This window comes from Scomber japonicus, chromosome 13 (genome assembly GCF_027409825.1).
Source record: "Scomber japonicus isolate fScoJap1 chromosome 13, fScoJap1.pri, whole genome shotgun sequence".
In the NCBI taxonomy this organism is placed as follows: Eukaryota; Metazoa; Chordata; class Actinopteri; order Scombriformes; family Scombridae; genus Scomber; species Scomber japonicus.
The window spans coordinates 10,395,205-10,421,136 of NC_070590.1; the positions used below are offsets into that span (position 1 = coordinate 10,395,205).

At 39.8% G+C, this 25,932-nt stretch overlaps 1 protein-coding gene across 3 annotated transcripts in view; it reads left to right on the top strand.

Moving 5' to 3' along the window:
• LOC128371915 (rap guanine nucleotide exchange factor 6-like) overlaps positions 1 to 25,932 on the top strand; it is a 149,892-nt gene that overhangs the window by 108,947 nt on the left and 15,013 nt on the right. For all 3 annotated transcript variants that reach the window (XM_053332311.1, XM_053332312.1, XM_053332310.1), the window contains 11 exons: positions 663 to 821; positions 2,320 to 2,472; positions 4,239 to 4,403; positions 5,418 to 5,525; positions 5,924 to 6,127; positions 7,367 to 7,475; positions 7,608 to 7,851; positions 13,423 to 13,580; positions 21,031 to 21,271; positions 24,812 to 24,979; positions 25,100 to 25,315. In XM_053332311.1, the coding sequence (XP_053188286.1) occupies positions 663 to 821; positions 2,320 to 2,472; positions 4,239 to 4,403; positions 5,418 to 5,525; positions 5,924 to 6,127; positions 7,367 to 7,475; positions 7,608 to 7,851; positions 13,423 to 13,580; positions 21,031 to 21,271; positions 24,812 to 24,979; positions 25,100 to 25,315 (1,925 nt within the window). The remainder of the gene's footprint in view (positions 1 to 662; positions 822 to 2,319; positions 2,473 to 4,238; positions 4,404 to 5,417; positions 5,526 to 5,923; positions 6,128 to 7,366; positions 7,476 to 7,607; positions 7,852 to 13,422; positions 13,581 to 21,030; positions 21,272 to 24,811; positions 24,980 to 25,099; positions 25,316 to 25,932) is intronic.

The following is a 25,932-nucleotide window of genomic DNA, read 5'->3' on the forward strand; positions in this document are numbered from 1 at the left end:
TACTTTTTCATAATTGCTTAGAGATATGGAAAGTGAAAGGCTTGACCGGAAGGGTAACTAAAAGAAAGACAAACTGATGAGGGTAGGAAGTGAGGAGCACTGAGAGAATCGAGGATTTGCTGGGTGAGAAGCAGTGAGCGAATAAAAAAAGCAATGAAGAGGAAATATCAGTTATAGTTGTGGAGGGAGCTCAGGGCTCATTCACCCTCCCTCCATCTGCTCACACTCAGGATGAATGGCTTGTTATATTATGCCTGCCAGCTCACAATACCTCTTCACCTCCGTACTCGTACCTCACACAACACACATTATCCTCACAATATACCAAATGTCAGTTCGTAATGTAAAGCCATTTTAACAGGCATTCTTATGCAGCATTATAAGTCTGTTGCTTGGATAGTGCCACTTATTCCAAATGCTCTTAGTCATCCTGTTGAAACATCAGAGATATTACATTACAATGATGTCAAGTGTGCTCTTTGAAATCCAATGATTGAAGGTAAAACTATGAAGTTCTGTTTAATGAGTCGAACACATTATATACACATACTGTATGATGACGGATAGTAATGAGAAGATAAGGCATTAGATCTTCTCCAGACCTTGTTGATATTGTATGTTTAATGATCTTGATGATGATGTCTGTGTGCACCTGTTTGCAGTTGGACCTCTGGTATGTTATCCTGAACGGCGCAGTGGAGATCAGCCACCCAGAGGGAAGAGTGGAGACGCTCTGTATGGGCAACAGTTTCGGCATCTCACCCTCACTGGACAGGCAATTCATGAACGGAGAAGTTCGCACCAAAGGAGACGACTGCCAGGTAAAGCATAAAAAAGACTAATAAATTGACTGTGTGATAATAAGTAGTAGTAAAGAGAATCAATGCTAGCATTTAACAGTTTACTTGAAAACAAATGTATTTCCTTATACTGACACATATCAGACAATTGCATGTAAAGGTGCAATTGGATACAGTTACAGCTTATTTAGCCTTTCTTACCAGAACAGCTGTGCAATGATAATTACAAATAACTGATTGTGATTTCAATGATTTTACAATAGTGTTACAACCCCAAAGGGAGAAGGAAGTGAACATAAAACTAGATGAAGAATGTGAAGAGTCAGGTTCAGATTTTCAGTCTTTCATTGCCAGATACTGAAGCAATAGTTTGACTTAAAGGAGAGACCAGGCCAAAATACCGAACCAACCAGCCCTAAAGCCAAAGAATACCACAATACTAAAAAGACTACCTCAAAAGAACAATGTTACATTACTAAAATAATTCCATATCAACACAAAAAAGGAGAAGAGAGAATGAAACAAAAGGCATCTCTCATCTACAAATTTTCTTGGTAAGCATTGAAATCCTGCCAAAAAACTAAAATACTCCAAAAAATTTGAGTTGTAAGCAGGCAAAAGTGACCATGGGGCATAGAAATGCAGCTCCTCCTCCTTTATATACCCACAGATAGGCATGTTCCCAGATTTACCAGCCAATAACACAGGCACACAGCACATTATCAGTAGTCTTAAAAGTCCACACATTCATCTATAGGGGAATGTAATGATAGTTTTTGGGTTAATGTTTGTGATTGTTTGCACTCCTTCATTTTAACATGCAAAATCTATCTCACAGTGCTAGAATTACAAAGTAAAGTGTCATATATTTTCATTAACATACAGAACTGTGGTTTTCAATTGAGTCACAGACCTATGCTACATAACATGTCTTAGATCATGTACAGGCTTTCTCAAAGAGACACAATCTTAATATAGTGCTGAGATGCGGTGCATGAGTTAACCTAATGGTAAACTAAGCCGAGCATCTACTTATGGTAACGGCCCCTATGTCCACACTGCCCAGTTCCTCCATTGCACTCACTCACTTGCGCTAACACAGGAAGTTGCAGAGGTAGGGCTTAGTGACAAATGCAGAAACTGGTGATTTAGTCAAGGAAGGCACAACAAGAGACAGTGCTGTAGGGTGGTAAAGAGTCATGTCCTGGCGATTTTTTTCCAGTCTGATATAAAAGAAAGTCAGTTTAGCTCCTGTATTGATTTGTAGATAAGGATGCTTCCACAGAATGCTAGTTTAGAGGATTTTGGACCATCATAGGTACTAATATTAAGCTTTTATTTACTTGGGATTAGTTAGTTTAAGAAACCTTCCTTCCTTCATCCACCTACCCCTCCCATGCCTCTCCCTATCGGCCGTCATGCTTCTTCTGTGTTATTGCTTGAGTACCCGGCTGTGGTGCAGAGCAATGTTATGCTCTACTACAAGTTCACCCGCTGTCCACATGTCATCCTCGACCAGTTCGTCTGCATCGCCCAGGAGGACTACTGGCGTATCCTCAACCATGTGGAGAAGAACACACACAAGGTGGAGGAGGAAGGGGAGATTGTGATGGTGAAGGAGCATCGCGAGCTTGATCGCAGCGGGACCAGGAAGGGACACATTGTCATCAAGGTTGGTGATTTTAGATGTCAAAGTGTTCTGCTTTTAGACTTTCAGTGAGCCAGAGTTCAACCAGGGTTCAAGAAAGTGTTTTCACAATCCTCAAGTATCCACTGAAATTCTACTAGTCCCCAAGGTTTCTGTTTCTGTTCTGACCAGGATCAATAGAGTAACACACTATTCTTATTTCCACCAAATGTGAATCCACTGTGGATGGAAAAGTAGAGAGAGAGATCGCTTGGGGTTCAAACATAAGGTCAAGTTAGACAAATGTTTCTCCCAGAGTCCAACCTTAGATATCTGACTCAATATTGAAATGCATTTTAACCTTGATGAGCAAAGGAAGGCCACCAGTGGGGTTTAATGTCCAAGATTAAGGTTAAACTGCATGCCAAGCAGTTCATGAGCATGTTTAATCTTACAATGTATCACTAAGGATGTCTTCTTATCTGCCTTGTTTAGTTCATTTTGTTTGGGCGGGGGTGGACCAAAACAACTGGGCCAAGACCACCTTTTTTGGACTAAATTAGCTCCCATAGTCTACTGTGCTTTACGTCATACTGGTTTACTTACAATTAAACAATGACCCAAAGGCAAAATGCAGCAGAGATGAGTCAAACAAACTATAGGTGTGAAAATGTTCTACATATACAGTAGGCCTACTGAAATGCCTTGGATTGATTTGAGTACCACCTCATTATTATTCAACCATGCCTTCATATTAAACAAAAAACATCAGTGCTGCAGTTCGTTGGTCCTAGTTGGGCTAGTCATTCAGAGGCACAATTAGTGTTTGATAGATTAATTTCATATGAAAAAACAAAAATCCTAAAGTATAGCATACCCTGTTGCTAACCTGACTTCTATCAGACCCTTTCGTATTTGAAAACTGTTCATGGCATCAGTTCTGAATTCACCACTACCAACATTTAGAGTTTGAGGGGATGAATTTAATAAATACTGAATATTATTTTGCATCACCTACAGATAGTTCCTAAGTTTAGCTGTCAAACCACTGTACCAAGCAGAACATGCATAATCGAAGCCATTTCCCGGAGCATTTTCTTGTACGCTACATTGCAGTGTGCTCCAAGGCCTTTTGATCCTTTTCCTGAGTCTCCAGAGGCAGTCAGGTATTGATCGTATAATGGGCCTGAATGATTCTCTTGGCGGCTGCTCCGAGGAAGGCTGTTGGCTCCAAAACAGATCCAGTGGAGATGAGTCAATTCACAAGTGTTAGCATTTCCGCTTTTGTTTTTGGCTCTGTTCTTTTTGTGTCAGACAAAAGTGGATGCCTTTCTAGTTTCTGTTCCCTGTCAAATGAATCGTTTCCCCTAGTAACTTCTGATCTGATGACATTAAGAAACTCGCTGAAAACAGTATACTCTCTGTGTCGTGGACATTGTATGTTTGTTCCATATGAAAAAAAATGAATATATAGATAGACACAGTCATCCAAAGTTTATTCTGAAATGATACATGGAGGTATAGTTGGAGTTTTATAGAAATCGATGCATCTTTACAGTCTATGTCCTTGTCACTTTTATGATTAATGTCGACATAATTTATTCAAATTTGTGTGTCTATGTGTTCTTGTGCCTGTTCGTGTCAATGTGTGTGTGTGAGCTTGTGCACGTTTACTTTTCTGTGTGAGTGTGTGGCCTTGTGTGATTTCAGCTGTCTTATATGTGTATGTACTGTATGAGTCTGCAGTACATGCTCTATGTTTTTTTTTCACCATATGTCATTATATGAGTGTGTGTGTATTTTCACCCTAGGGAACCCCCGAGCGTCTGATCATGCACCTGGTGGAGGAACCATCGGTGGTGGACCCCACCTACATCGAAGACTTCCTGCTGACCTACAGGACTTTCCTGTCAAGTCCCATGGAGGTCGGCAAGAAACTGCTAGAGTGGTTCCATATGGAAAACCTCCGAGACACGGTAAGTGTGTGTGTGTGTGTGTGTGTGGTTTCCTGCTGTGTGTGTGTGTGTGATCATTAGGGCTGTATGCATGTGTGTACTTTAGTTTGTGGGTAGGTGGACATGAAATGTGTGTAAATGTTACAGGGTAGAAAAGTCGTGTGTATGCAAAGTTAAAACTGTGCTATTTTATGTGTGCAATTTTAAATGCCGGTCCTCATGCTTCTATCGGCCCTCCTAATGTTTAGTATTCATGCATGTTGATGGAAACTCATGTGTTGTGCCGCTCACATGCCGATCAATACAAATTCAGCCAGCTCAGCTGTCCTTGAGCCCAACAGCGATTTGTTCATGCCAGACACTCCCATTGTCCATAACTGCTTTAACCTAAGATTAGTCTTGTGCTGTCAATAGTCTTTATGCGGTTGTCAGTCAGGCTTATAATCTTCAACCCCCTTGAACGGGATCCAATCCTGTACAGTACGAAAAGAGGGAAAGTAAGAGAATGTGTAAAGAGAGGATGATGAGAGAAAGCAAATAGCGTAAAGTGGACATTGATTGATGCTCGTGGTGATGTATCGGTTGCTGCTCTGACCTTTTGCAAAGGTTAGAACAATGTTACTATGTAGTGTAAATGTGCAGAAATAATTGTTTCCCAATGCCCTTTACTTTCCATTTTTCTTGTAATTACTATGGAACGAAATGAAGTGATCAACCAGTCGTTAAACTATTTCTCTGCTACCTAAGTCAGTATTTAGCCTCTTTGCTACTGCAGGTTTGCTTTCTACCATTCAAAGTTTCTACATTTAGCCCAGTAAAGAGTACTTGAGCAATACACTGAACCCCACCAGTTCTGTTGCTGTGTAGATATTTATGAACTCTGACAGCTATAGAATATGCATACTGCACAAACACTTAAGTGCAAGGTCTTTGAAGAACTGGAGAGTGAAACTAGGTTGTCATAGGAACTAATAATAATAACAATAAGTATGTTTCAGGTCTGTACTGAATAAAGCCCCTTATTGTGTTTCACAGGTAACGAGAACAGTGTTGCTGTGGGTCAATAACCACTTCAATGATTTTGAGGGTGACCCGGCAATGACGCGCTTCCTGGAGGAATTTGAGAAACATCTAGAAGTCACAGTAAGATGAAACATCAGTCTAAACTTTGAGCTTCCATTCTGCTTATTTTGTATGTTTTTGCTACACTATTCAGCCATCTTCTTCTGTCTGTTTTGCAAAGTTTTATCACTATATTATAATTACTTAAAATTTTTCAAGAAAGCAAGAGTCCTCAAAGGCATTCCTGCAGCCCTTGTCTTGTGAGATTGGTAGCTCAAATTAAACAAATATCAAAAAATAATTCATATTCTCATGAAATAAACAAAAAACTGTTTGAAATCAGCTTTAAGCATTTGCACATTATTATATTTGCAACTTGTTTTTCCATCCAAGACTACATTGGTCACCTTAGGAAACAAAAGCTAATTTGTGCAAGGCTCCTCGGGCTCACTGTCGTCCCATTTTTCTCTCCTTGTCAGAAAATGAAGGGCCATTTGCGGCTGCTGAACATTGCGTGTGCAGCCAAGGCTAAGTGGAGGCAGATCACACTGCAGAAGGCATCCAGGGAGTCACCGCTCTACTTCAGCGTGCAGGGTGGCAGCGAGAGAGGATTCGGCATCTTTGTTGAGTCGGCGGAAGAAGGGAGCAAAGCTGCAGAGGCCGGACTCAAACGGGGAGATCAGGTGAGAGGACATAATGCAACATCCTGTGCTGTAATAAGGAATGTTGCTTTATTGCAAATCATGCCTAATGGAGGAGCTGTTAGCTGTGGTGGCAAACAATAAGTCAATTAAAAGTACTTTATGCTTTTACACTGGATTGAAGTGCATGGTGTGTTTCAGTGCAACGCCTCAGCTTGAGAAGCCGTAACGTGTGAGGAGTGGTCTTTAGCGTGATTAGAGGCCTGTGTGAGAGTCGATTGTACCTAATTCTACCTCAGGAACCAGAGCATTGCTAGATCATTATCTGAACAAATAGTTTATTGCATTTGTGTACATCTCTAGATGAGAATCAGTCCCTAATTACATTGACAGAATGGAGAACTGTCAGGGCTCTGCATCCAGCCACTGCTTTGATAAATGTGGAATATATTGCATAAAGTTACTAAATGTTATAAAGAATATTAAATGTTTTATGTGATATGATATATGTAGCAGCGATTAAACATCCAGAAACATGTGTGTAGTCATGCTCAAGTTGAGTCATCTTCACAACATGAGTGTAGGACTTTCACCTCTATGACACTCTATGAGGTTTTAGTTAAATATAGTCTTATGATCTAGTAATAAGTGCAGTAGTACTTTTTAAAGGTCGCAACGTGACAGTGTGTTCAGTCCTTGTCATGTTACACCAACTTACAGGGTTATTTTTGAGATCTGTGGTAAGTTTAGGTATATTATGGGTAGGTCAGTCTAATGTTTGTGTGTTTCCTGTTGTCAGATATTGTTTAAACACGTTTGTACTTATGAGTGTCTCACAGTGAGTAAGCAGTTAGATCACAGGCTCTTCTTACTTGATGTTGTTCGCAGACACAACTTAATTCACATTCCTACTCTAAATTATTAAATGCTTTCCTGTGAATGATATGATGATATGATTAGCTGATCGACTGACAAGCTGCTTCTTATTTCATTATTAACTGCTGTAAACTACAGGACAGTGTTCCCATCAAGTCGTCCAAAAGCCACACTGTAGTTCACACTTCCCTTTGTGTGTCATTTGGAGGACTGGAACCACATTGTTCACTCTTTGCATTTTGTGAACTATGTACAGATATATTGAGTCAAAAAACATTACAGAAAAACCAGAAACATATATTTTTTTGTGAGTTTAGAATAATCTAAAGGTTTTACATCTCATGGGGAATTTCAGTGGATCTTCTTTCCTACAATTTTTTTCTTTTTTCATCTGTCTTGTGTTAGATCATGGAGATCAACGGACAGAACTTTGAGAACATCTCCCTCTCCAAAGCTGTTGACATCCTGAGAAATAACACGCACCTCTCCCTCACCGTCAAAACCAACATATTTGGTGAGTGAAGTCATTGTGTTCACATACTTAAAGCACATAGAGCACAGTCATCTTTGAAACATATCATTATCATTCAAGATGATGACCAATCCTCCTCTCTCTCTCTCTCTCTTTCCACCTCCTTCCACCTAGTCTTCAAAGAGCTCCTCAGCAGGATCATGCACGAGAAGAAGAATGGCGGCCCTCACATTCCCAAGATCCAGGAGAAAAAAGGCAATCGCTTCTCCATCCCTGACCTTCCTGGAGACATGGAGTTCCCCACGGACCACAAGGCCACCAGGAAAATGAAGGCCAACACTGTGTCTGGAGGACGAAATAAGATCAGGAAGATGCTGGAGAAGACACGCTTCAGTATACTACCACCCAAACCATTCAGGTAAGAGGATTAATATAGACACTGCAGGAAATGCTCCATTGCATTGACATTTAATGCTTCAGTAAAATATGCATCATTAAATCTGTTTTGATGATCAAATATAGCATCTGAGGCTACTTTCTCCACATGCCCTTATAAGACTGTATACACCACCTGAAATATGGTCAAAAAAATCAATCTTAAACACAATCTGGCATGAATTGAATGTCGAAGAGATTTATGGGAGAGCTTTAAAAGATGTGTAAAGTAAGTTCAGGTGCATTTACCTTGTACAAAAACAACTCAAAAACAAATTGGTTCACACACACTCCTCTCTGACTCGATCTGTCTCCTGACTCTACATCAGTATTGCAGCAGTCTGTGACCATTTGCAGAGAGAGAATATTGGAGGCGTGAGCAGAAACCTGACTGATCTTATTGCAATTGCACCTCAGGCAACGATAGAGAAGATTTTAGCCTCCTCTCGTGGCTTCTATGAGAAATGGAGCAATTGCACCCAACTCTTACAGCAATTCTTGCTTGCATTCATTATAAAGTGGAGGTTCACAGTAATAAGTAACAGTATGCAAGTGGGGCAAAATCTAACGTGCTGATAGTCTGTCCCAATTCAAACTCCTGTCTCGCTTTTACTTCTACTCGTGTTTGTCTGGTATGCAGTATTCTTCCTGCTCTCACTTTTCTTCAGCTCCTTAACATCAATAGATTCCAGCCAAATTATGAAAATATAAACGGCATCATCATCATCATCATCATAAAACGGTTGTCACTGCCATCCATAACCAGCCATTGTACTTGCAGCATCTGGAGCAATTGCAAGTAATTGTGCACACAGCGGCTCACATTCAATATTCCACCCGTAACGTGCTGTTACAGACTAGATTTCGTTTTATCATTTCATGCCTTTCCAGGCCTCATTAAACTCCATACTGTGTCAGTGCTGGAGAGAGAAGGCGCTGTTCTCGCCCTCTTAATTACAGAGCTAACCATTGGCACTGCTCTTGCGCATTGTAAACTCAAAACGCACATACACACACACACACACACTCGCACAGAAGGACGCTGTCATGCGTATCCATGTCCCTTCACTTTTGTCTCTCACTGTCTCCACTCTATCAGATTCCATCTCAGCAGTGATTATGTTCACAAAGCCCCACAGTTTGCATGGAAACTGATTGTGCTCTGTCTCATAACGCAACACGCTATCACACGGCCATTGATCCGGCTCGGTGCACAGCTTCCAAAGGCTCTCCTCTGCGTTCTATTTATCGACCAAACAAGGCCTTTCATTGCTTTTTATTTCGCTAGTCGGCACCATTCAAACTGCTCTTTGATTCAAAGGAACTGATAGCTGATTAAAGGGGCTGGAAATGAGAATAGAGCTGAGACGGGTCAATCGGAATTCATCAGTGGCTTGTTGTAGAAGGAAAATTTGAGGGGAGGTAATGTGAGAGATGATGGTTTGCCGGATGCATAAACCTTCCACAGTGGTTTTTGTAAAGTTGTCTACTGGGTGTGTGTTTGTGTGCACAATTAGGCAAGGTACATGCTGTTCTGATGACAGAACCATGCAGTTTTAAGCACACACACAGGCATACACACACACACACACACAGTGGACTCATTTTCAGTTTAAGGATACATTGGCTTTCACAAGGATCAAAACTGTGACCGTTGCTATGGTACAATCTCTCTCTACATTTTGAATCATTTCCCTCACTTTTTAATTCTCCTAATTGAGGAAAATAACCTTGTTTAACAGTTTATAATCCTATTCAGATGCTTGTGCTCATATTTATGTACACACACAAACCCACCCGTTACTGATGCTGCTTCTTTATGTTTTTGGCCGACATTGTGCTCCACTTCAGACTAGAATTTTATATGACAAGGACACACCGGCAATAAACAAGTCGTTTTTCTGCCAAATTAAGAGGTCTGGGTTTGTGCATGCACCTTTACATGCGTCTAATATTGACCAAGCCAGCTGATTTATATTCCTTATATTGGAAAGCAATAGACAGAAGGTTTAGCCTCTTGTCAGTTTGTCTGCCTGATTTAATCAGACGACAATAAAGTAGTAACCTCAATGTGCTGAGATGCCATTTTCATCCTGTCTACCTCTCTGTGATACAGTAACATGTACCAAACAATAATGCATATTGCTCTAAGTATGGTGTTGTTAGTGCATTTCAGCATTCACACTGCAAGAGGTCCACATTTGAATTGCACTACTGCTGCATTGCTGCTCCACCTCCAAGAGGAATTGTGCAGGACATTTTCAACCAGTTATAGCTAAAGACTTGTCTGTACAAGACTTAGAAAGTTAAAAAGTAATAGGTTGCATATCACACAGGATCACACATGTATAATAAAAATATAGTTGGCAATGGCATTGTCAGAGGCAAAATGCCCCCGCCTACCAGTTTCTAATCATAGAAGCACTTGTGGTTGAATGTGTGAACCTGAATCAAAACAGCACTGTTCTTATTAATTCCTTTTTTTCCAATAGCAGGGCACACTGAGAAGCATTACTGTAAATATGCCAGGGTTGGCAAAATGGCCAATTTATAACTGTTATCCCTCTCAAGACAAAAAAAGTGAACATTTTAATGAACAGAGTTTATGACATTTTGGTCTTGTAGCCTTATGAGACACCAGATCCCTAGGTAGCCCAAAAGCTGCCATAAATGCTAGGCCATAACTTGATCATTTTGTCTACTATTTGAAGTGTCAAATCCACAGTTTATCATTCTTTCCCCTAAAAAATGTCTTTAAGAAATCTGAAAGAAGTCTTCAGTGTTGGTTTTTAGGATTTTCTAAGTAGATCATCTTACTTGTGTTTTTTTTTAATGAGGTCAAACAATCCAGTTCAATTTCCTCACTTGCTCTACAGCTTCCTGTCATGTGGTGTGTATGAATCTACGCTGCCATTAGAATATTGTTGCTGACGTTTTTCTGCTTATTTATTTCAGCAAACCTGTCAGTGTGTCCAAACTCTGGCTATTATATATATATATTTATACTGTCAACCTACACGTGTGTTTGTGTTGTTTTATTTTGTTGGATGTGCACAGACATTGTCACTCTGCTTCACTTATATTGCTGAATCACTTCAGCAGAGGTCTGCTTCTGTTTTCTTTTTTTGTTTCTTTTTTCACGCTTTGCAATGTCGTCTCTCTCCCGTTTGTCTCCGCTGGCTTCAGGGGCCTGTTTGGGTAAGACCTCTTGCAAAACTCCAACCATCCTCCGACCATTCGATTCAGTATCCATTAGCAGACACGCACACAGCAGGAAACCACACACACACACACACTCTCACACACACACACACACACACTCAGCAGCAACATTGACCTTCAGCAACATGACTAGAGGACAGCATTTATAGATTTCATGCTAATTCCTTTAACATAGGAGTTCCTTCACCTTCAACTGTTCCCACTTTTTTTTCTGCAGAGTCAAGGTGTTTCTTCTGCTTCTTTTTCACATTGAAACTCTTAATTAAATGTATAGCCATCACTTCCATCTGGAGTTGGGTGTATTGCTGCCAATGGTAGTTGAGTGCTTATTCAACCAAATGTATTCAGGACGTTGAAAAAAATATGATGGAGGCCTTTCCTTGGTTTAATTCAGTGTTAATAGTAGAGTGTTATTGGTTACAGATGATGCTCAACATTCAACACCCCTGGCATTTTAAGTATATTAGAGGAGTACCTAAATACATAAAGACTTTTGCTTTCACGCTTTTTCTATGTTGGACATTTCTTTATATGTAATTCCATATTTAATGGACTAAATCATCTAAAAACTTTGCTATTTTGACTCTGACATATATAATACAGTTCAATATGTAGAACCGCCATATTTTTACCATTGGTTATCATTTGGTCTCTGTCTTGATCTCCATTGTTCAAAGTGTGACTATTATTAGAGGTGTGCTACAGCCAAGAGATGACAATGTCAGTCAAGCCTAGTTTGAGCCCTGTAATTTCCTTATCAGTTTCAATTTCACCTCAATCTTCTTTCTTAATCTCCTTTGTGTCTTTCTTTTTACCCTTCAAGTTATTTAACCTTCCTGCTTTTTAAAAATGTCTTCATCTGCCTGTATTCATTTTTACCACTCTTCCATCTTTTTCTTTCCCGTCTTCCCTCCGTCCTGTGGGTGCAGTACCTATAGACTGGTGACTCGCAGATTACAGAAGCTTTGCTACCGCAGCACACAGCTGTATTAGTCTCAGCCCTGCATTACAGCGCTGTGTTCAGTACATACTGTACAGACACACACACCTAGAGGGAAGTTACAATTAGTATGCAGACAGGACATGAAGAACTCTCTTCGTATCAGACTCTGTTCTTATTACAGCAGATTGAAATATTGTAAATGTACCTACTTTAAATTCATTGTTAATTCTAGCTAATGCTAAAGATCCTAAAAGTCTTGAGTTTTTTTGACCTTCAGAAAACCGCATTTAGCATTTGAGGCTATTCAGGATCACAATACCCAAACTGTCCTTCTGTGGGTTGGTCTCATAATAGGTGCCATTTCCAGCACATGTATGCAGATCCATGTGGTCTATTGAGGCCTTTAACGTAAAGGTTGATGTTTGCATATCCTTGAGTGGGGCTGAGGAGCCAGGTAGAAAGGTGCCTGTCACTTCTAGTTTAGCTTCATAATGTGGCCAACTGCTGGACACACATACAAGAGAACAGTGAACTCAATACTAACACACACACACACACACACACACAAAGATGAATTGAAAAGCTAAGAGCAGGGATACAAAGTACAAATGTGTAAATAAACATCTGGGAGAACATCTGAGCTAAAATACTCATTATGTATCATTACTTTTCATATGTGTTCTGCTGTTTGTGATGCTTGTTTGTGTCTCTGTCAGCTTGTGTGTGTGTGTGTGTGTGTGTGTGTGTGTGTGTGTGTGTGTAGCAGTATCTCTTCGTCTTGTGTTGTGTGTGTTTGGTGAACTTCTCTCTCTCCGTGAATGCTCCTTATCAGTTACTGCCATTCAAGAAACCGCCTCATAGATGAATTTCAGCCGTGTCACTGCTGCATATTAAAAAAAAAAAAAAAGTATTGATATTGATATTTTGTGTTCTTGCAAGAGTAGACATTTTGATTTTATCTCTCCTAATATTTTTCCCCATTGTGTTATGAGTTGTGATTTTAATATGTTTTCTGGATAAAGGGATTTTAATACCTGTGCTTAAAACTCATAAGAACACAGGGGGAATGGATTTTTTTAGGAAAAAAAATGTCTACTGCTGCAAAATAAATACCTTCATTTTAGAACATTAAGTTTGTCTCTGATGGAGTAAATCTAATTCTCTCTCTCTCTCTCTCTCTCTCTCTCTCTCTCTCTCTCTCTCTCTCTCTCTCTCTCTCTCTCTCTCTCCCTCTCCCTCTCTCTCTCACACCTTTTTTCTTTTAATGCCACCCTTCCTCTCCCCAACTCCAATCTCAACTTTTTCCAACCCTCCCTACCTGCTTCAATCCCTTCTGTTTCTCGTTCTTCCTCTCACTCTACCCTCGACCATCCCCACTTGCCTTTCTAGTGATGCCAGCATGGGTCAGTCTCAGGATGACAGCATTGTGGGTACCAAGCAGTGTCGTCACAGCGTGGCCATCATGCCCATTCCCGGCAACCTGTCATCCAGCAGTCCTGACCTGCTGCAGCCGGCCACCAGCGTCCTCGATTTCTCCAACCCTGCAGGTAAGAATAAATGTCGACCCAATGAAATCAAAGGGTCAACTGTGAAAAATCCATCCTCTACTCTGATGTTTCAAACTTTATTGACCAGAGTTTTCAGTTACGCTCCATAATGCATTGATTGCTCCAAAGTGAGTACTAACTTTAATGAAACTGGAAACTTGTTTTTGTAGTTTGCGCCTCCATTCCTATCACTGCCTAAGGTCAGATAGAGTAAAAAACATGAACAGTCAGGTTATAAACAAACTTCTAGGTTAGCCAAATGTATTTGGAAGTAGGTTGTAAAACTGTTGCAAACTCTTTGGCTTCCTGTGCACACACAAAGTTTTCCTGTTCAATGAGAAATTATTGCTGCTTTCAGTTTTACCTCCAAATAACGTGTTACATATTGCGATAATTAACTAAACTGTAGTCTAGTTGGTCTGATTGCCCGGGTGCTTGTGATTCTGGCCCCGTCGGACTTCACTGTGGCATCTTGCTGTGTTTCCAGAACTCAACAATTACTCTGAGTACAATCTTAACCACTAGAAATGATGACCAAAAATACAAAGTATGACACAATTTGTAATAAATAAGTTATTCTTCCTGATTGACTCAGTGGGGGACTGTCTCGGATCTCATGTTCCTGTTTTCTTTCTTTGCGCCTTCCTGCATTTAATGTGCATTTGATTAACCTGAAAGTGAAACTCAAAAATGAGAGAAAAGATCAAATCAAAACACATTTACACAATTCATCACAAATATCTTGTTAAAGATGCTTCACAGAAGACAAAACTTGAAATCTTAAAGCATCAAAAAATCATACATGTAACTTATATTACACAACTCTGAGTACTCTGGAGAACAAACCTCTCATTACACTCATTGTACAGATGTTTGTCGCACTTAAATTGAGGTCTCGGCCTCATTGAATAGTGAAAGCCACTCATGGAGTGAAGGACTCCCAACGCTCAGTGAGCACTGAGAGACTCTGTACAGATAATCTTTCACCCTTGAACATAATCACATAAAATAGGCATATGAGGAGTGTAGTGTGTACTTGATTGTCTTGATTGTGAGTTTATTGTAGGTACTCACAGTATTTACACACACACACAACCTGGGATCTTTCTGTCTGAAGTGTCACTAAGCCATTGCAGAATTGCGTCTCTCTCTGCCAAGTATTAACCTCCTGGACTATGAGACTTATTTACTCTTTTCCTGTCAGACGAGGTTGTGGGCCCATAATTATTTAAAGCAACATGGAAGCCCTCCCTGTGGATTTGTGTGTGTATGTGTGTGCGTGTGTTAGTAAGAATGAAAGATTGAGTGCAGGGAACAAGAAAGGTGAAAGAGAGAGACAGTGAATATGGTCCTGATTTATTCCACTAGCCATTTGTCAATGAGCTACACACACACACACACACACACACACACGCCTCTCACATGTGGCTGTGTTGTACTTTAGTGCAAACACCAACCGTGCCACATTAATCATCCACCATTAGATCAAGTTTCCTTTAGTCCATCCCAGTGCTCTGGCCTCCCATTAGATTTAATAGTAGAGGGGAGAACAGCCTGCTCAAACTAAAAAAAAAAAAAAAACTTTTCCAAATGCTCTGCAGGGTTAGTAATATCTCCAAAGCCTTACCTGTAATTACATTAGCATAGGGATCAGAAGAACTGCCGATTCACCTACATCATTTCCACTGTCCATACTGTGCAGTATGAGCTGAGCGGCATACTGTACTATCTGCTCTTTATTCTGGCTGTTTTGGACGTTGGCTATTTAGATTGTATATAAAATAATATTCAAAATAATTCGCCAGTTTGCAAGAAGAGCAGGAAATCAGGACTTTAATGGTTTATATTTTGCGCATTGCTCTGTATGAGCTGTTTAAACAATTAACTGATTGTACTGGAACAATTGATGGATCAGAGTATTATTCACTCTAATAGAAAATTAACAGGTTTTTTTTGCCTATTTTGATAATCAATGAATCATTTACCAAACATTTTCTAGTTCCAGCCTTCTTTAAATGAATTTAAATTGATTATCGTTGGTTGGACAAAAGAATCAAATTGAAGAGTTACCTTTAACTCACGGAAATTGTGACAGGCCTTTGTACTTCTTAATGAGTAATTGATTAATAGAAAAGACAATAAATATCAGATGTCCTAATAGATAGCCTAATATGTGACACTCTTGAGCTAAAACGTTTGATAAATGGAGCTACGACGTTAATGCAGCGTTGCTCTTTTTGTTTCGCGTTAGCAAAGCGCTTTCTGTGACCGCTGCTATTTCTGTGTCTCATACTTGCTAAGTTAAAACATGCATTTGTGTCTTTCTCAGAAGCGTGCTTATTTTTTCTTTTCATGTGTGGCTTGGTCTGAAGCTGTATTCTCAAGCGTTCCTTTTCTACTTGTTTCCTTCTACTGCTTTTCGTCTCTCTCTTTCTATCTGCTGTCTGTTTCTTTTTCCCTCTCCTACTGTTTCTCCTCCTCTCGTCTCTCGCTCGCTGTGATTTTAAACAGATGTTGTAGTGTCGACATGATGAGTCACACTCAGCCCCTTCTGGTTTCCCATGAAGAGATTAAGACTACACTAGAAACTCAACTGGTCTTCCCTCATTTTTCTCTTCTGTCATGATGTTTCCAACCGCTTTGCTATGTTTAGTACTCCTCCCTCACTCTCTCTTTCTCTCATATTTACTGTTTTTTTCCCCCTTGTTCTCTCTTTCTCTCTGCTTGCCAAGCCTTGGGATTGTACTGTAAGTATAAATACCTTCAATACCACTGTTTGATTCAGAAAATATTTTCCTCCGAAATGTCCCCTCCATCTCGGCTGTTTTCTATTCTTTCATTCATGAGGTTTTTTTTTTTCCACACTCCATCTCATGTCCCACATGATGTGAGGCTGAACTGCACCCTTTAGTCACTGGGTTTAGACCTTGTGCTTGTGTTCATGCTTCTCCCACTCGCACATCTGTCCTTGTGAAAGTGTCACTGTACTGTAGGTTACCTTATTGTTGAAGTAATCATGTTTAATTATCACTTAAAAAAACTTCCATTGTGCTCTTCTATAGAAACCAGTGGTGATTCAGTCTGCACCCCAGTTCATGAAAGTCTCTTATTTCATACATCCATCAGCAGTGAACCACGAGACCGTGATAAAGTCAGATTTAGAGTAGCTCCCCATCAGGTTTCCATGTGTACACTGCTTTGCTAGTTTAACAAGAAGAAGAGAATAATAAAAAAAACTTCCTGTGCAGACCACAATTAATACATTTGTCACCTAATGCAACCATAATACAAAAACTTGTACGTAGCAGAGAGACACATTTGTTGTTGATTTAATCTCTTCAAAGGAATTGTTGATCCCTATCCTTAAATGGTTAAGCTTAGGTGGGTGTTCAGGAATGAAATGTTCTTGCGAGTACATTAAGGGACACTGCGGTGTGTGTTAGTCTTGGGTTTATTTTTGTATGTGTGTTTATTTGTTAGAGCCCTGGTGTTTAACCCAGGCTATTCTACTCTACTCCACTCACTCACCAACTCAAGCCATCAGGCTCTGCCCTCCTCTGCTCTGGATGCTTTAACATGTGATTTATGCCTCCCAACTGCATGATGGAGTGAGTGGGGAAAGCTTTGGCATACAGTAGAAAGCAATGCGCAGAGGAGGAGGAGGAGGAGGAGGTGGAGGAGACTGAGGCTTATGGGAAGTGTATAGTCTTGCTGTGATTGCCTGTTCCTGTTTAGAAATCGTCTTTGTTCTCAGTCCACAAATAAATTGTGTGCCGTTGATAGAAATGAGCGGTACTTTATTAAACATGATAATTGATTGGATGTTTGGCTGGACGGGTAGCGATCATCCTCCTGTGTGCAGGTCGGGTCGCAGCTCGTCCAAAGGATTTAATATGATTAGGGCCCCCCGGATATGATAGCCAGCTATTTAGCAGCGAGCTTCCCACACTCTAATCACAAATCACAGCTAATGAGACACAAAGCATTTAGCTTCCACTCAACCTACCCTCACCTCATCACCCGGCTGCACACAAACAGAGAGGAGCTCTGCTGCTGCAGCAACACAGAAAAAAAAGGAGGGAAAGACGCACACTTACAAAACTCTGGTGTAGCATTTGTATTTTTGAAGATAGAAATCAGTGTTTCTGCACATATCGCCTTCTTCAGAATTCAATCCAATAATCATTTGACTGACATGTAAAGTTTATATTTCATGTGATCTGATTCAAATCAATGAGCTCGCAGTACAGTCCATAGAGAGGTCATTAATTCAACATCAAAACATAAGTCCACATTCTAGGAATCAGCAAAAATAAAAGATGGAGTAAACATCTGAATGTTTGCATTCATATCAAGCAATAAGTCAGTGAAAGACTACATGAATGAAATACACTGATATATTATAGATCAAGATAAGTTAGAGAAAGCTTTATTATAAAATGTTCTTTTTTTAAGCATTCCTGTCAGAAAACAAAAAGAAACAATAGAAATGTTTACACACAGAACATCCAGAGTGATTCAACTCAAAAAAGTCTCACTTCTGTAATCATACAGTTTTGACTGCGACAACAATAAGTTTCATTATCGATTAATCAATTGAGTTGTTCAGTCTATGAGATTTCAGCAAATGTTGAAAAATGTTAATTACTGTTTCCTAAAGCCTAAGATCCTAAAATGTCTTGTTTTTTTTTTGTCAGTTACCTTAAGATATTCACTTTACTATCAAAGAGAACTTAAGAAACCAGAAAATATTCAAATTTAAGAAGCTGGAACAAGAAAATCTGAGCATTTCTACAATTATCAAAATAGTTGGCTGGTTAATTATTTAATTGTTGCAGCTTCACATATACTGTAGTAAATCAGATACTAAAGAAAAACTGTAGCCTCTCTGTGTCTATATGTCTATATACACACGTACAGTTGCAGCTCCTTAAACAAGCAGAGGTGATTGATTATCAGCGTTCACTGTAACTTTATTGTTATTGGCTTTGCCTTAAACGATTTGCTTCTGCTTATTGTACCGCTGATGCTGTAATGACGGTAATAAAGGAGTCCCAGCTCTTGTCATATACAGTAAACAGAAACATACGACTCACTCACTCACCTAAAGACCCATACAGTCACACACAGATCAGAGATCCATATTAATAAGGCTGAAGGTAATGACTTTGTGTCTGATCATGATTAACCCTCGCCTGCTTAGGATATGTGTGCTGTTGAATAAACTCATCAAACACATTTTTCTTTAAACATGCATTCTTCTTTTTGTGATCTCCATAAACTGGACCACACAGGACATGCAAACACACACACACACACACACACACACACACACACACACACACTGCAGCAGTATGACAGCTTCATCTACTCTGTCAGACTCCCTCTCCACTTGTCACTGTGCAGCGTTCATGACTCATTGTTATAAAGCTCTTTGGCTGCCTGTGGCTAATGGGCCGTACCCTCTTCCTTACTCAAACACAGGGATCTTTAATGCAGCATTTCACTCAGGGGGAACATTTCCATTATTTAACACGCATCGCACCATGTGAGTCGCATTCAGCTCCTTCAACCATCAGATGCCCCAGGAATCTGTAGTCCTCACTAACTTTTTAAAGCTTCTATTTTTGCATCTTGTTATTGATTTAGTCAATTAAACAACAATGCAGTATGTCCCCTAACATGAATAACACACTCATTGTCAGAGATGAGAGAGATTAATTTCATTGTTTTTCATTTATTATTCTATTTTGCATTCAGAGCTTTTAAATGTTGAATTACATAATATAGATCAGTGAATAATTTAGTTTTAAATGAATAAAGAAAATATGCTGACATGTCTTTCATAATCTGAAATGATGCAAAGTTGTTGGCTTTTATTATGTTTATATTATTACATTATAGGTTTTTTTTTAATTTAACTATAGGTTTCCATTTATGAACATATGATAAACTCAAAAGGTTAAAAGGAAAACATTTTTAGCTGCAAACTCAAATGTAATTATTACACAGCACCAAAAAAGCAATAGTATGTCCAGATTGAGACATAACATGAGCTGTGTGACAGTGTTCTGCAATGTTTCCGGCAGCTGTTGCAGCTCCTTGCATGCTATTTCTTTTCATCATCCCTTCTTTGCATGTGTCTTTGTTTCTTCACTGTGTTCAAGTTTGACTCTTTATGTAGATTAATTGTCTTACCTATAAAATGTCAAAACTTCACTTTAAATGTATCGTACAACCAACAGTCCAAAGATAATAAGTTATGACACGTGTGACAAACGATTATTTGGTTTGGGATTGGATTGGGGTTGGATTAATTTGAAGTCGATCAACTAATCATTAAAGCTCTACTTGATGGATGTAAAAGATGAGTAACCACCTGTGATGTCAGTGATTACATCATTTTTATATATTTTATGGAATGTAGAAGAACAAGTTCAGTTTTTTGGTTCCTGTGTTTATGAATCTGCCTGTGCGTGATAACCTTGTAGAGGCTTCTTACGTAAAGGCTTACCTTTGGAGGCAGCTTGATTCGTGAGATCACATGAGAATCCATCTTGTCAGGCTTCAAGCTATCTGTTATGGCTCGAACCACCAGCATTTTGGACCAATCAGCATCCTAGAATCACTAGCAGCTGCAGGCGTGGTTTAAGTGTGACGAAAGCTAGAAGCAATAGCCCATGATAGATAGTGATAGACAGATGGTTCATCCAATCACCTGCCAAATATTTTCTGAAAGTGTCTGTCCTTTGCCAAACAGTTTCTAAGGATGACTCCTCAGATGGTTCTGTGCAACAAACCATCTGGCATGTCAGGTTACATAACTGCCTCTAAAATAAAAAAGTCCAAATAATGTCATTTAACAAAATGTGATCTTGTAGAAAAATAGCAGTTGGAAGACAAATATCCTTGCAGGCATGAGCAGCAGCATCATCATGCAGGTCCATTAGAAAGCTGGTTTCACATAAAGACTGATGGAATATATTCAACAGCAAAGCTGGAAAGAAGAGGGAACAGATTGTAGGGTAATTTAGAAATGTCAGATGTAAGCAACTGAAACACAGGAAACCATTCTTCAACCCTTTGCCCATTTGGTTTTACACCAAAGTAGTAAAAGAGAATAGCCAGCTCAGCAAATCTGAACACAGTAGGCATAATAAGTCTTGTCAGTGGACACCTTTCAATAATGTAATGGAAATAAGATATAAAATTATTACCTTACAGCATTTTTGCTATTACTGGTACAACCCACATTTCATAATTAAGTTCATTGGTGCAGCATGCAGAGAAAGATACATGCCAAAAATCATATAACTGTTTTTAGATTACTGTTTTATTGTGTCATATACTTCATTACATTCTAATTTTCTGCAATATTGACCACCTCATAATGTAACCACCAACTCATCTAACCTCGTACTTTTCTCTTTCCTGTCTCTTCCACTCTCAGACATCCCAGACCAGGTGATTCGGGTGTTCAAAGCCGACCAGCAGAGCTGCTACATCATCATCAGTAAGGACACAACTGCCAAAGATGTAGTCGCTCACACTGTCAATGAGTTCGGCCTCATCGCAGCACCCGAAACATACTCCCTGTGTGAGGTATCGGTTAGCCCAGAGGGAGTCATAAAACAGCGCCGCCTGCCCGACCAGCTTTCCAAACTGGCTGATCGGATTCAGCTTAACGGCAGGTAAGAGGCCCACTGGTGTCAATTATCCAATTTTGCACAATGATATTCATGTATTTCACCTTAGATACCAGTCATCAGCTACGATGAGTCCAAATGTAGACAACATGAGTGTTTCTGTCTTTGCAACATCTGTATGAGTATGTAAACCAACAAACAGTACCAAAAGGAACCAGGAAGCAACAATATTTCTTGGTTTCTTGGGAAGCACATTAGTCATGCAGAAATGTATGGATATGTATTTATTTCAGCTCCACAGTGGGAATCTTGGACAGAAAGCAGCTGGAAGTGGAACAGAGAATTTGGGAATTTATGTCGACTTATGTCGTGTTGAAGACTTGAATGACTAAACCAAAGCCATGACCCACAGTGCCTGGACTCAAAGCCCAGAATTATAAGGACCGGACGAGTCTTCTTACTTATTTCTTTGTTTTTCAGGATATTTATGGCTTAGTGAACCTTTTTACATTATGCAAGGCCACACAGTGCACTCTTTTTTGTAAAGCTACAGTCAGCTTAATTTTGTGGGTAGATTTGTAGCCCTGTACTAGTGTACTAGTTCTTTTCCAAAAAATATACTTAGCAGCTCCAGTTCATGCCATCTGACAATGTGAGTCTTTGCTCTGTGGTTTTTAGCTTCAGTAGAAAATCGATCATGTACAGCACATATATATATATATATATATATATATATATACACCAATTAAATTCTCCTAGAGCAGCGGTTCTCTCCTGGGAATACAACGTACTATTTTATTATGTTTTTCCTTCATTTACCATTTCCAAGGTGTGAATCGGTTCCTGAGTAAATGGCTTGAATGAAAACTAGCAGGGATCCAGGTCCTGAGGAACAGAACTCAGAACTACTGCCCTACTTAAGAAGAACAATAAATCAAGTGGTTTTACCCCTTTAAAGTGCTGGGAAACATTTCAGTTGCAATTCTGTCCCATTTAAAAACAAAAAAAAGTTTACTGTTCATAACGAATTGCATGTGTTCAGTGCTGCAGTGGTTTCTTTTCTCTTCAACTTTAAAATCTTCACTTTGTATGTTAACTCAGCAAAATGAAGAAGGTGAATACTGTAAATATTACACCCCTAACATTAGCATGTTAGCACACCGATGGTAGCATTAAGCTCAAAGCACCACTTTGCCACACAGAGCACGCTAACATCACTGTAGCCTCTTAAGTCATGTTTTTAGATGTCTGTGGCACATCACATGGTCTTCTTGGTGCCATACCCATTCCCTTTTAAGATTAGAGGTTGTGGGACATTAAGGATAATTGGGCCGCAGCCGTAGAGTCTGCTTTCAAAACGACTTCTCCCTTAGTGTTTTTCACACTTTTCTCCCTCTCTCCTCATCTCCTGTGGACCCTCATCAGTCCCCTTCCAACTAGGTTAGCATGAATATTTCATCCTCTGTCAGGGGCGGAGGCCTCAGCAGACAGCATGGCACGTCTGGAATTATTCATATACACACACACACACACACACACACACACACACACACACACAGGCACATACAAAGATATATAGATGCAGGCATTCACCTTCTTATATACGGTCACGCATCTATACACATTCATATAGACATGCATAGATTGTATTTACACAACTATACTTATTCAATACTGAACACAAATAGTCACACAAATTCCTACTAAGAAAGTCTCAAACATGTATGGATACGCATTTAGAAACACACTCGCTCACTTACAAGACACGCATGGAAACGCCCTCCCTGTATTTTTTGATGGATGGCTGAGCTGCAGGGAAAATAATAGCTATACTGTCAGATACTGGTTAGAAAATGGTTGGTTTTACTGTAGAGGTATGAGAAAGCACCCACTATAAATATCTCATCTTTCTTTATACATATCCATTAGTTATTATTTATGTCAAAATAAAACATTCACCTTTGCAGAATCTTTATCTTGGTGCCATTATTGACATACTGAAAGTCTGCTCTCATGGTTGGCAGTTTTTTAAATACATACATATACATGGTGCAGTGTCAGCAGAATGTATATTTTTAGAGTTTATTCAACCCAAGCTGCTGTAGTTGTATTTATCCAGAGCAGTAGGAAAATATGTCTCTGTCTTTTCTCTCCATCTATTTCGCTTCCCCCATCTCCCTCCCTCCCTGCAGCCGGTGATTGACAGGAGGTCTAGCAGGGGGCAGGCCGAGCCAATAGCATGACTTGTACACACTGCCAAAGTACATATAGAGGAATCAAGGGGATCCTGAGCTCAGCATACACACGCAGATACACACACACCCACAAACCACCAACAGCCATTTACAATGGCTCAGTTCCAGTGACTTTGCCTCCACATTTCTATTTAACACCTGTTCGTCCATCATTAATTTATTCTCCTCTCCTTTCAACACATTCTAATTTGGGGCATCTACAGGTTCTTAAATAGTACTGAAAACATCTTAAAATCTGTAAATACAGCCGTTTAACCTTCAGTTTCTGCTTTTCAGCACTCGGAAATGCTCCCAACTTCTGTCGGATTATGAAATATGTCTTGTAGATTCAGATCTGAGATTTGATGCAACTTGCAGATACACTGAGATCTTCTCACTTCACATGGTCTCGTATCGTCTTTTTAGTTGCTCTTGTGTCTAGGTCTTCTGGCAGAGTAACAGAGGGTAATTTAGAGTCAGATCCATGCCAGCACTTTGCCCCTGAGGGTTGCCCGCTGTAGGTCTACGAGGCGCTGAGGTGCTGCATTTCTAGATGACCACATTACAGCTCCATTAGAGTGGAAATGGAGGGTTGAGGGGGGAGGGTTCAGATTTATAAACATAGAAGCACATAACGAGGTAAGAGAGATGGTCTGCTGCTGGAAGCTCTTCCGCAAAACTGTTTGAGGTCAGGCCTAAAGAGAAATAGCTTTTTTTTCCCCCCGCTCGCACAGACACCTTTCGTCTTTCTAACCTGTCTGCTGCTTAGAGCCTCTCTCTCACTGTGTCTCTCTCCTTCTCTACTCCAAGGGAAAAGATGGCCCTAATCTATCAAAACCACCAGTGCATTTCCCTTTCCTCAAACTAATCTCAAGTTGGAGACAGAAAATGTGCCCATGTAGGATGAAATGTGAATCAAGAGATTTATCTGAATTTATCTGGATGTGCACAGAGTTACAGCAGAGTATGTCCTGTTCACACACTTGTTTGGTCTCCAAACTATATTAAAGCATTTTGGGAGACTGCAGATCTTGTACCTACTGTAGATTTCCAGCTCTAAAAACACACAGAGGTGTATTTTACATCTTGCATGTCGTGCACTCATTCTAATTATTACCAATTAATCCTCTTTTACGGTCTTTAGATTCAGAGGATTAGACATAATGATTCTTCTTTTAATTGTATTTTTTTGTTTTCTGCAGGTTTTATGTTTTTAACTATAATTGAAGCTAAACTATGTTCCTTTGTATATTTTTACTGACTTCTTATAAAAAAACCCATTAAGAAATATTTCGACTTGACGATATAAACGCTCATCTTATCCTCTCCCTCTCCCTCTCCTGTCCTCTAGGTACTACCTGAAGAACAACATGGAGACGGAGACGTTGTGTTCAGACGACGATGCCCAGGACCTCCTCAGAGAGAGTCAGATCTCTCTGCTGCAGCTCAGCACCATGGAAGTTGCCGCCCAGCTCTCCATGAGAGACTTTGAGCTCTTCAGGAACATCGAATCCACAGAGTATGAGGCTATTTAATATTCTCAATTTCCTCAGAGTCATATTTTTTCCTGAACTGTTTTTATAAGCTGTTTAAATTAATTATAAATTAATTATTTGAACTTCTTTGTCTGGGTTCTCAGGTACGTGGACGACTTGTTTAAACTTGAGTCCTCAGTGGGAAGTGGCAATCTGAAACAGTTTGAAGAGGTGATTAACCAGGAGACCTTCTGGGTCGCCACAGAGATCCTGAAGGAGCCCAACGCCCTAAAGAGGATGAAGACCATTAAACACTTCATTAAGATCGCCCTGCACTGCCGAGAGTGCAAGAACTTCAACTCTATGTTCGCTATCATCAGGTTGGTAACAGTTATTCAGAATTTTCCTCATTTTCTCCTCAAATGAAGTATAGTTGTGTTACAAATGGTTACTACGCACGTCCCTGTGCATTTACGTCATCTCCCCTGACAGCTTTTGTGCCAAATGAGCCTTAGCCACTGGTCTCCATCACTACATCCACAGGAGAACCAGCCTCCCCCTCCCCCTTCCCTCTTCCTGTCAGCTCAGTGAATCAGCCCAAACCACACAGACTCTGCTTCTGCAAGCTTACAGCGTTTAAGTCCCATGGCAACGGTTACATGCATTGTTTGTGGCCATTGTTAATTCCCTTTGCGCTCTGTGGTTTGGTTCTGGACAGAAACGAGGATATATGTAACTGTGGCTCTGTTATAAAGAAGCATAACCCACATGAGAAGTTCATGCTGACAGTCTGTTTTAGGAATGAACATTAAAATGAGATTGTGTTTGAACTCACCGTACCTGTGTATCCATGTGTGTGGACACATGTTTCTACAGCACCTTGAAAAACAAGGTTACATGGTGCAAACATGAAAACAATAAAAGGAGATTAAACTAAATAAACAGGAAATATTAAAACTGTAACATTAAAATGACAGCAACATCAATAAGTTGCTTT